Genomic DNA, 12,472 nt, shown 5'->3' with positions numbered 1-12,472 from the left:
TTAACGTGTTTAATAAGGAAACACGGTAAACAAGGGTGATTTTTTTTTTTACAGTCACATTTCAGAGCTGAACTTTCTACATTCTAGTCTGCCTCCTAAAGTGAAAGATTTAAATTTTATATTATGTTTTCCACTTCAGTAGTGAACAGGAATGTACATATTAAAAACACTTAATATTTTTAGCCAGCATTCTGCAATGTGGAACTGGATATGCTTGGATATTTTGGTCCCACAACTAATGGCCATACTACTCTGCCTTCTTTGTGATTACGTTTCCCTGTAAAGTAAATGTTTATAATTGAAACAAATCCTTAATCTGACCAGTGTCTGGCCACCGTTCTGTCCTAAAACTCGCTTTTCTTTTTAAGGAAAACTGCAACATTAAACAACAGAGTGTAGTTCAAAATATGCTGCTAAAGAAACAGACAGCAGTCCAGGATAGTTCCCATTGTGTTTTTATTGAATTTTTCTTCATTTAAAAATGTAATATTAACCTACAGAAGGGCCCAGTTTTCCTTCACAGAAGAAAAATGGTAATTTCTTTTATGTTCCCTTAAGCCTGACAAGAGCTTCCTACTTGCTGCAGGAAGAATATTTATCAGGACCGAGACTCAACACTGTAACTCAGGAAGGGTCTGTTTACTTTATTCATTGTACCTCCCAGCTCCCTTTGCAGCAAGAAGCTAGTTTTTCAGATACATTTTTCATTTGAGTCATTATAAACACAAATGCTGTCCATGCATTTGCCTCAGGCCAGCAAGACTTTATTACTGACATAATCGATCTTAAAGACAGAACTTCTCTCTCTTAACTTCAACACCCATCTCAGAACCTTAATTTGGGACAGATGGTTAGTACTAACACTGTGCTGATAAATTTAAGATCTGAATTTCCTTCACGTTGCCTCATTGACTTGTGTATTTGTGACAACAGTGCCCTCTAGTGGCAAAACAATAGCAGGCAATTCCTTAATTCGACAAATCATTTCCTCCTTTACCTGCTTAATTTTGTGTTATTAAATACATCTAAAACTATTGTCTCTTGTATCTGAGTGTTTGAAAGAGAGAGAAAAAAAAACTTTCCCTGTAGTTTGCTTTAAACCTTTATATATTTTCAAATGAGCGTTTTATTAATCTGTGATTTGTACCCTGTTACAACAGTACTAATTCTATAACCATCCTCCAGTGGGGTGGAACTCGGCTACCTTCTGCATTCAGCACCCTTGTGCTTTTCACACCATAATTTCAGGTAGTATCATTTAAGACAATCAGGCTGGTAAACAAATGTATTATAATTGCACTTCCTGGGATGTCAGTGCCTAGGCCTTGGGAAAAGTCTAACCTCCTTAAAATTTGCTCTATGCTGAAAGTTAGCTTATATTTAGGCAATATGTTATGGGGATTTTGCTTGTTATGCACAATGTTTCCTTAAGTATGTTCAATTCTACAACTTCAAAATGTCAATTTTTGTGGCAGGGGTTAGCCATGAGAAACAGTTCTGAATTTATTTTTAAAATGGCTACACCAATTAAGAGGTTTTTACTGCAGGTTGGACTGTGTGGCTGAACAGAACTTTTGCTATCATTATTGAGCAAAGGCTGTTACTGAGGAATAACCGACCTAAGGACCAGTTCCTGCAGAGAGCTCTGGCCTGACTAGGTACCTGCATGGAGTCCTAATGAAGTCACAGGGCCTCCCTGCACAGGCAGATCCTTGCCTCCATGGTGCTCACGGCAGGCTAAGACCCTCGCTCATTCTAGCTTAATACTGTCATTGATAAGAGTAAAGGGATATGGAGGTATCAAGTGTCCTGTTTAGTTTTAATAGTGCCATGTACCAGAGCTAGTCTATCAAGCTATAAAGGCATACGTAGGGTTAAATATGCAGGGCCCACTCGGTTCTGCCAGAGAATGAAAAATGTTGTTTTGTAGGGGAGAAAATGCTCCGTCCATATAAAATGTGTCTTCTCAAGCGCTATTAGACTGCATCATTCCAATCAATAACCCATACAATATTTAAGAGCACACACTCCGATGTGTCTGCCTAGTTGAGAGTAAGCTGGGGCAAGCTACTTTCCCTTGGAAGGGTTTATAAACGCAGAGCCAAATGTCTGTTGCACTTGGTAAGCTACAAAACATCTTTATTCATTTAGAGAAAACATGTCACCCTCTGTTCAGTCAAGATCATTAGCTCACTTAAAAAAATTAGCCCCCTGAATCCATTAGGGGCAGAGTTACTGGTTTATGGGTATCCGTGTTGGGCGGTGAGGCAGTACTGGGCTGTCTCTTCGCTTTGGGGGTTTCCACGACTGCTAGGGGCTGTGACCATTTCCCCCCCACTTCATGAGCTGAGCTATTCAAGGCAAAGGTTGTGTTTGAGGTATGGGCTGCTGCCCCAGTCTGTTGTGTTTTAAAATAGACAATATAAAATACTGGCAAGACGATTCCTATCAGGAGCATGATAAAAACTGCATTCCACCACTGGATTCCACAGTCTGCACCATTCGTGGGCTTCTTTTGCCCCACTGAACCGGATGGTGGGCAGTTTGGTGCTTCTATGCAATAATCTGCATTTAAATGGACTTTGGATTGCACTGCATCCTCGATGGTCTGGTCAATCCCCTTAAAGTAGTCAGTCAGGTATCTGCTTTCACTATAGCTGCTGCTGGTGGCTCCATCATCAGGCTCTGGTAGTTCAATCAGTGTCATTCCAGCCTGGGAAGGAGCATTCTGAGGAGGTTTTAACTCTTGGCTGGTCTCCGTTAACACCCCGTGGGCCTTGACTGGAATTTTGATAGACTTCAGAGCATACAAGTCCTGCTCACAGATGAAGTTGTTGACACGTTTGATATCTGCAACCTATGGAATTCAGGAAGGAGAAAGACGTAAACCTAAGGCATCACCCTCCTTTACCAATATTGACTCAAGAACAAACCAGGAAAATACAAAATGTCAACAGTGAAAACAAACACTGACTGAAACCTGCTGCTCGGGGGAGTCTGGCTCACTGTTCCAACACTGTTCTTGCAGCCCTCTGACGCTGCAGTCAGAGATTTCCTAGGAAGGTTAAGACCCCCAGTGAATCTTATAAGTTACAATCCTTCACATATTGAAAGTTGTAACCTTCAAGACACGTTCAGTAGAGTCTCTAGGAACCATCACTTGTATTTGTCTTCAGCTTTGTCATTCCCATCCCTAGGTTTTCTGCTGTTCCTGTCTTAATTCAGCTGGGGAAATCCTTGGGACAGAGTCAGGCCCAGATGTTTAAAAATATTTAAGCATTGCTGTTCTCAGTGCTGTGATGTCTGTCTGACTGAGGAGCCTACATCTCATCTTCAAAAATGATGTCTGCATGTTGACTGTCAAGGGGATTTTGGTTCTTAGGGCTAGATTCACAAAAAGACTTAGTAGGGCCTGACTGTGGGAGTTAGGCAACTGAGATTCACTAATCCCTTGTGTAGCTGCCCCCACAAACCCTATAATTGCCTAAACAGAGTAAAAAGCAAAGATTGGTAGCAAGACATGACTGGCAAGACATAGTGGTGGATGGAGAGAATCAAATTAATACAGATAACAGCACACAGCTGGAAAAATTAATTGGATGATAATCTCTCCAGTAACATGATTTCTTGTTTACCCAGAACCTCCCACTGCTTTTTATTCCCCACTATGTCTTTGTCTTTCATTCACATCTCATGGCAGGGATTGTGTCTATACAGCTCCTATCATAATAGGGACCCGAACCAAATGGGAGCTCCTAGTTACTCCCATAATATAAATCATAATTGTGATGTTGTGCAGTCTATATGGTTTTATAAAAATATAAGATAAAAATATAAGTGAATGTAATGTAACTGGGATATGCTTCGTGCAAAAGGTCTCTTGCAAGGTATCATTACAAAGCTCATAATCTACTGAGTGTGATCATCCTATTTGTAGAAATGTACCACTCTAGTATCTAAAACTAGAAATATAAAACATAACTCTGAGGGCCTATTGTGATTGTGTAAAGTGTGGGCCATTAAGGATGGTTTGGAATCTTGATGACTCCCATTGTCTGCAGATGGCCGTATTTACCTGTGAGTCTTCCTGTATATGTGTGGGCTGGCAAGTGAGTAATGAAGTCTTGCAGTGACATGTGATCATGTCACCTGAACTGGAATCCATCTTTAACGTGGTGCTTTTCCAGTGAGGGGGGGTGGAAACCCAGAGGGACAAAGGGTTCCCGCCTTATGCAAAAGATATATAAAGGGGTGGAAGTAGGGTGACCAGACGTCTCGATTTTATCGGGACTGTCCCGATATTTCCTTGTTTGTCCCGCGTCCCGACCGACGTGCGGTCGGGACACTGGACAAACAAGGAAATGCGCCGGAGCCTGGAGCCCGGAAGTGCTCGCACCCCCCCTCCCTTCCCCGACTCCGCCCCCTCCTCCCCCGATTGGCTCCCTCCCCGAATCCCCGCCTCACCATTCCTCCTTCCTCCGCAAGCGCTGGAAGGAGGCCCAGGAGTCGCAGGGGAAGCGCGGGGCCGGGGTGAGTAAGAGTCCGGCCTGGCCCCGAGCAGGCAGGACTCAGTTGGGTGGTAGGGAGAGGAGGGGGGCGGCCCGCGGGGCCAGGCGGCGGCTGTTCTCCCCCCCGGGCAGCGGGACTCGGGAGCAGCCGCTGCTGCAGCTCCCACTGCCGCGGGGGAAGGAAGCGGCCATGGCGCTCGGTGGCTGCGGCTCTGGCGCCCCCGAACCCCCCGAGCCCGGGCCTGCTGCAGGGACCCAGCAGCGCGTACGCTGCGCCCAGCCCCTGGCCAGCGTCTGGGCTGCTGCCCAACTGGTGCTATCGCGCGGCGGCCCCGGGGCGGATGCATCGGCAGCCCAGCCCCGTTCGTTCCCCTGCGGGACCCAAGCAGGACGGGGGGGGCTGGGGCCTGCTGCCCCCACTCCGGGGCCGCCGCGGGATAGCACCAGCTGGGCAGCAGCCCAGACGCGACTGGCCAGGGGCTGGGCTGGGCGCAGCGTGCGCGCTGCTGGGTCCCCGCAGCAGGCCCGGGCTCGGGGGGTTCGGGGGCGCCAGAGCCGCAGCCGCCAAGGGCCATGGCCGCTTCCTTCCCCCGCGGCAGTGGGAGCTGCAGCAGCGGCTGCTCCCGAGTCCCGCTGCCCGGGGGTGAGAACAGCCACCGCCTGGCCCCGCGGGCCACCCCCCTCCTCTCCCTACCACCCAACTGAGTCCTGCCTGCTCGGGACCAGGCCGGACTCTCACTCACCCCGGCCCCGCGCTTCCCCTGCGACTCCCGGGCCTCCCTCCAGCGCTTGCGGAGGAAGGGTTTTTTTTTTTTGCCCCCCCCCCCCCCCCCGCGTCACCGTCCCCCCCCCTCCCCCCGCGTCCCGATATTTGACTTGGGTGATCTGGTCACCCTAGGTGGAAGAGAAGAGAGAGGGAGAGGAGCCATCATGAAGAATCCCCTAGCTATCACCTGAGCTGCAACAAGAGCTGTACCAGGGGAAAGAAATGGGCCCAGGCCTGGAAGGTGTCCAGTCTGAGAAAAACTTACTGAAGCGTCTCTGAGGGTGAGATTATCTGTATTTAGTTTGATTAGGCATAGATTTGCGCATTTTATTTTATTTTGCTTGGTGACTTACTTTGTTCTGTCTGTTACTACTTTGAACCACTTAAATCCTACTGTCTGTATTTAATAAAATCACTTTTTATTTAGTAATCTACTCAGAGTATGTATTAATACCTGGGGGAGCAAACAACTGTGCATATCTCTCTATCAGTGTTATAGAGGGCGAACAATTTATGAGTTTGCCCTGCATAAGCTTTATGCAGGGTAAAACGGATTTATCTGGGTTTAGACCCCATTGGGAGTTGGGCATCTGAGTGCTAAAGACAAGCGCACTTCTGGGAGCTGTTTTCAGGTAAACTTGCAGCTTTGGGACAAGTGATTCAGACCCTGGATCTGTGTCTGGAGCCAGACAGGAGTGTCTGGCTCAGCAAGACAGGGTGCTGGAGTCCTGAGCTGGCAGGGAAAACAGAAGCAGGGGTAGTCTTTGCACATCTGTTGGCAGCTCCCAAGGGGGTTTCTGTGATCCAACCCGTCACAATAATGACCAAACCTAGCATTCACATACCCATCAATACTACCAAACTTATAAGAAGGATCCGAAATTGGCCCTGAACAGAATTCAGGCCTGGTTACAGCCTGGGAAACAAAACCTTGGAGGTGAGTTACTGGGTGTCATTGTAGGAGGCAGTATACACACTGTGGAACCTTGGACCCTCGGGACATCATGGGAGAGATGAAAAGGCAACAAAGTAAACCACAAGTGTAGCCTAATGTGATGCTCAAACTTGGGCCCTGGTTCTGGTCCTCAAGCAGCAAGAAAAGGTGACTCCCAAAAGGTGAATGCTCTGCCTGAGAAAAGAGCATTAGTGTCAAGTTTCAAGGGACACCATCAAACCTGAGTTGGGGGAGGCTTACAAAGGTGCCTCAAGATAACAAGTGGGGGGAGCAGAGAAAGGACAGAACAGAAGGGCAATGTAACAAGTTAACCAACTGCAATAAACCCAGCAGCAGAAACAGCACTTGGGACAGTATTTTCTTAGCATTTAGGCACATTACTGCACTAACACTTGTATATGCATTTGGCACTGAAAATCAGTCTAAGAACTCAGTAAATTTCTCTTAAAGAAAAAAACACCACACATTTTTCTTCCTGAATGAGCCAATACGCACCGTCAGCTGCATCTTCATTGCCTGACCAAGGCACAGACTAATTTTTAAACAACAATAAATACAGTACAGGGAGCCCTCCGGCAGCTTCACAACAGCTGCAGCAGGAGTCCCTTTGTCAATGCTCAATGGACACTTGAAGACTTTTTCTTTGCCAGTTGGCTGATAGCCAGCACTGGAGACACAAGCCAGCAATCAGCACAGGTGAGGTGGCAGCTGGCTACAGGAGGGGAGGAGATGAGAATGCAGGATGCACACTTCTCTATTCACTTTCTCCACACCATTTATGATTTTATAGACTACCAGATCCTCCTGCGTAGTCTCTTTTCTAAGGTAAACAGCCCTAATCTCTTTAGACTAGAGGTGGGCAAACTACGGCCAGCGGGACCATCCTGCCCGGCCCCTGAGCGCCCGGCCGGGGAGGCTAATCCCCAGACCTCTCTTGCTGTCTCCCCTCCCCCACTCTGTGCAGCCCACTCTGGCCCACCGCTCCTGCCGGGCTGAATGGCTTGTGCCCACTTCCCAGGCTTTCCAATAAGCCAGTCCTGCTGCTCTGAGCATCACGGTAAGGGGACAGGGAGTGGGAGGGTTGGATAGGGGGCGGGGTCCCGGGGGGGGTGGGGGGGAGAGAAGTTAGTTTTTAAAAGAACTATCCACAGTCATAGGCACCAACTTTCCCCAGGGCCGGTGGGTGCTCGCGCCCCCACACCCACAGCCCTGGCCCGACTCCACCCTTTCCCCGCCCCTGCCCCGCCTCCATTCCAACCCCTTCCCCAAATCCCCACCCCACATCTTCGCCAAGCACGCCTCGTTCCCCCTCCTCCCCCCTCCCTCCCAGCCGCACGAAACAGCTGTTTCGCAGCGCAAGTGCTGGGAGCTAGTGGGAAAAAGCGGGCATGTGGTGCACTGAAGGGAGGCAGAGGTGAGCTGGGCGGGGAGCTGCCGGTGGGTGCTGAGCACACACCCACCAATTTTTCCCAGTGGGTGCTCCAGCCCCGAAGCGCCCACGGAGTCGGCGCCTATGTCCACAGTGACTCACAGATCTCTTTCTTGGTGGTAACAGCTAATTTGGACCTTTCCGTGTATATGGATAGTTGCAATATTTTTTTCCAGTGTGCATTACTTTGCACTTATCAACATTGAATTGAATCTGCCAGTTTGTTGCCCACTCAGTTTTATGAGATCCCTCTGTAATCAGAGTATATTGTTCTGTTTGCTTAACAGTGTGTACACTCGTTACGATCAGCACTCGTTTCCCTTTCTCAGTACAGATGTTGTCCTCCTCAACAAGTTAATAATAATTGTGCGTTACCTGAGAGCTGTAACACACTTAGTCATCCAAATTATACAGGAATCCAGGTCATGCTGGGCGTGGGAGTGAATACCCTTTCCTTGTGTTATTAATTACAAGACTCATTTACACCCTGCATTGCCTTAGTTTATACCTAGGTAGCAATAAATACAGGACACACACAGAAGCAGTCATCCTTCTGTGTCAGACAACTGGAGCCTCTCTCTGTATGCACAGAAACTAAGGGTACGTCTATACTTACCTCCGGGATCGGCGGTAAGCAATCGATCTTCTGGATCGATTTATCGCGTCTTGTCTAGACGCGATAAATCGATCCCGGAAGTGCTCGCCGTCGACGCTGGTACTCCTGCTCCGCGAGAGGAGTACACGGAGTCGACAGGGGAGCCTGCCTGCCGCGTGTGGACCTGCGGTAAGTACCTTGTAGTTTGAATTAAGGTACTTTGACTTCAGCTGCGTTATTCACGTAGCTGAAGTTGCGTATGTTAGTTCGAACTGGGGGGTTAGTGTGGACCAGCCCTAAGCTACACATAACATATCCCTAAACACGAGTGCTTACAAAACAAACACACATGAAGACAAGACTAAGGGAAGAAATTAAAGCAGCTGCATCATCTAGCTGCGGCTCTTACTTTACACCCATACTGCAGGGCTAGCTTGTTAAGGTTATCGCCCTCCGTGAGCTCTCGTTCCAGTAGCACCACATCCCCAGCTCTCGCTTGGGAAGAATTGCTTCTCTGCTGCTCCTTGCCCCGTGGACGTAATTCCATGAATTCAGATTCCTCCTCTGATGACTCATCTGGATCTGATCGGCCATTTCGAAACACATAAACGTGGCTGCTGGGATAATTATGGACAGTGACAGGAGCCTGGAAAGATCTGGTTCGTCCCTCATAGAGCCTCATGTTTTATACTAGAGCCTGTAAGAGAAAACAGACATTTTAGTTGTATTGGTCATAAAACAACAGGTTTACTCACCACCCTGCAGAACAGTGACAACAGACCAAAAGCACAGCACCCTGGCAAGATGCACACAATTAAGCCAGTACATGTCTGATACACTGATCTAGTCACCAGAATGCTCTGCAACACCCATCACTTTTCAACAATTGCACTGACAGTGGCATTTGTATCCACGTCAGGAAGGGAGGCTGTCACTGTCGCAACCTATGAAGCCTAGAATGTTTCATCATTGGGAGAAAAAAAACTTTGCATGATGCTACAGTGCTCATTTTAATAAGGGTTCATTCCAGAAATTCTAGTTTAGCACTATTGCAAATAAGTCCGAGATGAAAGAAAGATCATGCTGACCTTGTGGATCCATCCCAGGAGCTGGGTGTCTTTGGTTATGATAAAACTTTGGTATCCCAGAACCTACAGCTGATTTGCTACTGCCCTGATGTTAGAATCCAGCCCAATGCATCTTTTTGCATGATCATTTTGTAAGTCCTTGGTTGTCTGCTCTTAGTCACAGAATTCTGAGTGATGGTCTTCTGCTCCCCCCCGTTTACATTTATGGGAATGTAACAATTTCTCTTTTAAATAGCTTGATCTGATCAATATAATCGATATTCAACATCAGCCTGAAACAATCAAGATGATTTCATCTTACAAATTAAATAAGACAAGAGCTTGCCCAAGAGTTTTGTTCTTATTACAACTGGGACTAAAGCAACTAGACTGAAAGTCCTGTGAAACCAATGATAGTATGACTGGGGCTTAGAGTAGCAATTTGTTGCCATCAGAATTATGAGTAGGAAAAAAAACCAACAAATTATTAAAGCCTTAATCCTCTTACAAACCCATGCTGAACCCCACTGACTTTAATGGGTCTGTGCAGGGATGGGTTTTCCCATGCAGCGATCACTTCAGGCTAAGGTTCTGCACTGTCATCGTATAATGGGGCTCTCAGAGGGTCCAGTCTGGATCAGGGCCACACCGTGCTAGGTGCTCTACACGCACACAAACCCGCTACAAAAGTTTACAATCTAGTAGGACCACAGCGCCCCAAAGCACATAGATAAAGGGTTTCTTTAAGATACTGACCTTTGGCCAAGAAACAATAAATAAAGCAAACAGTAGGAGTGCAAGTGTGCTATGCTGGATGTAGGATTTAAGTTTACTTTTTTGTTAGTTGTTCTTTCAGCCACAATGAGTTTTGTTTATCATTGTTCCCCACAGCGTAAGAATTTGTCCTTGCCCGCTCAAAAAAAGGCACGGTGTTTAGCGTGATCCACAACTGTCTGAGATTGCTGTTACGTCTCAGCCGCTGCCTGCATGAAGCCCTGGCATTTGAGCCCTTGTGGTACCAATAGGGGCCCCAATCCTCCTCAGTTTGTTTATTTCCGGGCCATTAAAGCCCTGATTTCCCCTCCTGGCATTTAATACAGACAAAGCAGGCTGTGCCTCCCACATTGGGTTCAGCAGAGTTGTGTGGGAGCGACTGAGAGCAGAGGGAGAGCACAGGGTGTGACCGCAGTGGACTTTAGCCCAGTCTCTTGAGTTGACTGCTGCTAGCCACTTAAGAGGGAAGTGCCCGAGAGGGAAGTCACCTCCCAGGAACCAGCAGAAGAAGCTACCAAACTGAAGGCTGGAGCTGGGGATGGTTCTGGAGAGGGCTCAAAGGGATTGGTTAATGGGGTGACTCCACCAGCGCCCTGGGATGGCCCGCAAGAAGCAGAGCGGAGTCTGAGTGTGGGCCTGCTGCTGAGGCAGTGATTTTGAGGCGTGCCTTGTCAGCAAGCGGGCACCCAGCGCCCGGCACCAGAGGCGGGAGACACACCTTCCCTGGGTCTGGGGGAAGGGAAGGGAATGAACACTGAGCGCCGGGGGGCAGAGCAATGGGGAACAGGGCGTGGTTCCTCCACCCCCACACATTCCCCTTTAGAAATGAGTCACTGCCCAAAGGGGCCCACCGCTTTCCCTCAACCCCCCCACTTCCCCAGTCCCCTTCTTCAGCTCCCCAGGAGGGACCAGCCAAGGTCCCTTCCTCCCCCTCCTGAACCCCAGGGAAAAACCTTTCAGACCAGCCAACTGCCCCCCCCGCACCCCCACCTCCTGCAGAGCGGAGCCCAGCCCCAGGGTAAAGGGCCCGACCCCCGCTTCCAGCCCAGGAACCCCCCCCCCCAGCCCAGCGCCAGGGAGGGGCGAGCTCCCATTGAGGACCCTAAGCAGGAATATTTGAGGGGTTCCCCCCACATATTAAAAAAGCAACCCCCCACCCCGAGCTGCCTCCAGCCCAGCCGGGTGCGGGATGGGGGGGGAACCCCGCCAGGCCAGCTCCAGGGAGGGGGGGATCCCCTGGCGGGGGGAGATTCCCCGCCAGCCCAGCTCCCGGGGGAGGGGGGGGGAGAACTCCCGCCAGCCCAGCTCCAGGGAGGAGGGAACCCCCGGGGGGGGGGAGAACCCCCTCCAGCCCAGCCCCTCCCGGGAGGGGGGGAAGATTCCCCTCGAGCCCAGCTCCAGGGAGGGGGGGACACCGCCAGCCCAGCCCCCCGGGGGGGGGAATTCCCTCCCTCCCGCGCCGCCGCCTCTCAGCCCAGTTCCCGGGAGGGGACCGGGCTCCCCCAGCACAGACCTCACTAACCCTCGGCTCCTCCGCTCTCCGGCCCTCAGCCGCCACATACACACTCACTGTCAGCCCCTCCACCCGCACCGATTGGCTGGCACCGCGCAAGGCTGGGCTCAAGGGCCCACAGCGACCAATCGGCAGCGAGGATGGGCGGGGCCGCTGGGGAGGGAGGGTTAGGTTGAGCGGTCAGCGCTGGCCCGTGTCTGGGGCGGGCGGGGCAGAGTTAAAGGGCCAGCGTCCCTTCCCCTCCCCGAGGCCCAGGACGGGACAACGGGCTTTCCCGGGGTCCCTGTGTCCGGGGTTTGGTCTGGCACTGCCCCCCCTCATCTGCTGGCAGCTGCCACCCAGCCGGGCTCAGCCCAGGCTAGTAGCCTGGGGCCAGCCCCTATCCTGGGGGAATGGGGGGTCGGGGGGTTGTTAGGCTCCCCCACCACTGGCCGGACTTGGCCACTGGCGAAAGCAGCCCTGGAAGCGAAACACACTGAGCTGCCCTGCCAGCGGTATATGTGCAACGCCCAGCCGGGGTGGGTGTTGGGGGGGGGGTTGGGGGGGTGAGCGGCAGAAGTGAATTACCCACGGTCACACAGAGTCCGTAATGGCACCCATGGGCCCCACCGTCCAGGCCCCCCCGCGCTCACCCATAGCCCAGGCGCCTTCCCGGAGCGGTGACTAGGCCATAGAGCTGGACTGGAACCCAGGAGCGCTCGATAGGGTGACCAGGTGCCCAGTTTTGAACCGGAAAGTCCAGTTGAAAAGGGGCCCCGACTGGTCAGATCTACTGACCGGACACCCAGTGTCCAGTTACTGCGGGGGAGGCGCTGGGTCATCATCTGCGCCAGCCCCAACTCAGCCGAGGCCGCTGCCTACCTGG

At 50.7% G+C, this 12,472-nt stretch overlaps 1 protein-coding gene across 3 annotated transcripts; it reads right to left on the bottom strand.

Annotated features, from left to right (window-relative positions):
* Positions 1–439: 439 nt before the first annotated feature.
* LYSMD4 (LysM domain containing 4) lies at positions 440–11,766 on the bottom strand. 3 transcript variants are annotated; one of them, XM_024102913.3, is made up of 3 exons: positions 11,608–11,766; positions 8,663–8,950; positions 440–2,857 (listed from the first exon to the last, which is right to left on the bottom strand). In XM_024102913.3, the coding sequence occupies exons 2-3, from the start codon at positions 8,933–8,935 to the stop codon at positions 2,204–2,206; spliced, it is 927 nt and encodes a 308-aa protein (XP_023958681.2). In that variant the 5' UTR covers positions 8,936–8,950; positions 11,608–11,766; the 3' UTR covers positions 440–2,203. The 3 variants fall into 3 exon arrangements, with proteins under 3 accessions (XP_023958681.2, XP_005294897.2, XP_005294896.2); XM_005294840.5 differs by having other exon boundaries at positions 11,617–11,737; XM_005294839.4 differs by lacking the exon at positions 11,608–11,766 and adding an exon at positions 10,077–11,023.
* Positions 11,767–12,472: the final 706 nt, after the last annotated feature.

The sequence above is a fragment of the Chrysemys picta genome, chromosome 10 (genome assembly GCF_011386835.1).
Source record: "Chrysemys picta bellii isolate R12L10 chromosome 10, ASM1138683v2, whole genome shotgun sequence".
Classification (NCBI taxonomy): Eukaryota; Metazoa; Chordata; order Testudines; family Emydidae; genus Chrysemys; species Chrysemys picta.
This window is presented reverse-complemented; position numbering and strand designations above follow the sequence as displayed.

Excerpts from the sequence above, each read along its gene's own strand:
- LYSMD4 (XM_024102913.3), bottom strand. The coding sequence starts at position 8,935 with ATGAGGCTCTATGAGGGACGAACCAGATCTTTCCAGGCTCCTGTCACT. Across the intron at positions 2,858-8,662 it reads CCCTGCAGTATGGGTGTAAA|GTTGCAGATATCAAACGTGT; the intron begins GTAAGAGCCGCA and ends TGAATTCCATAG.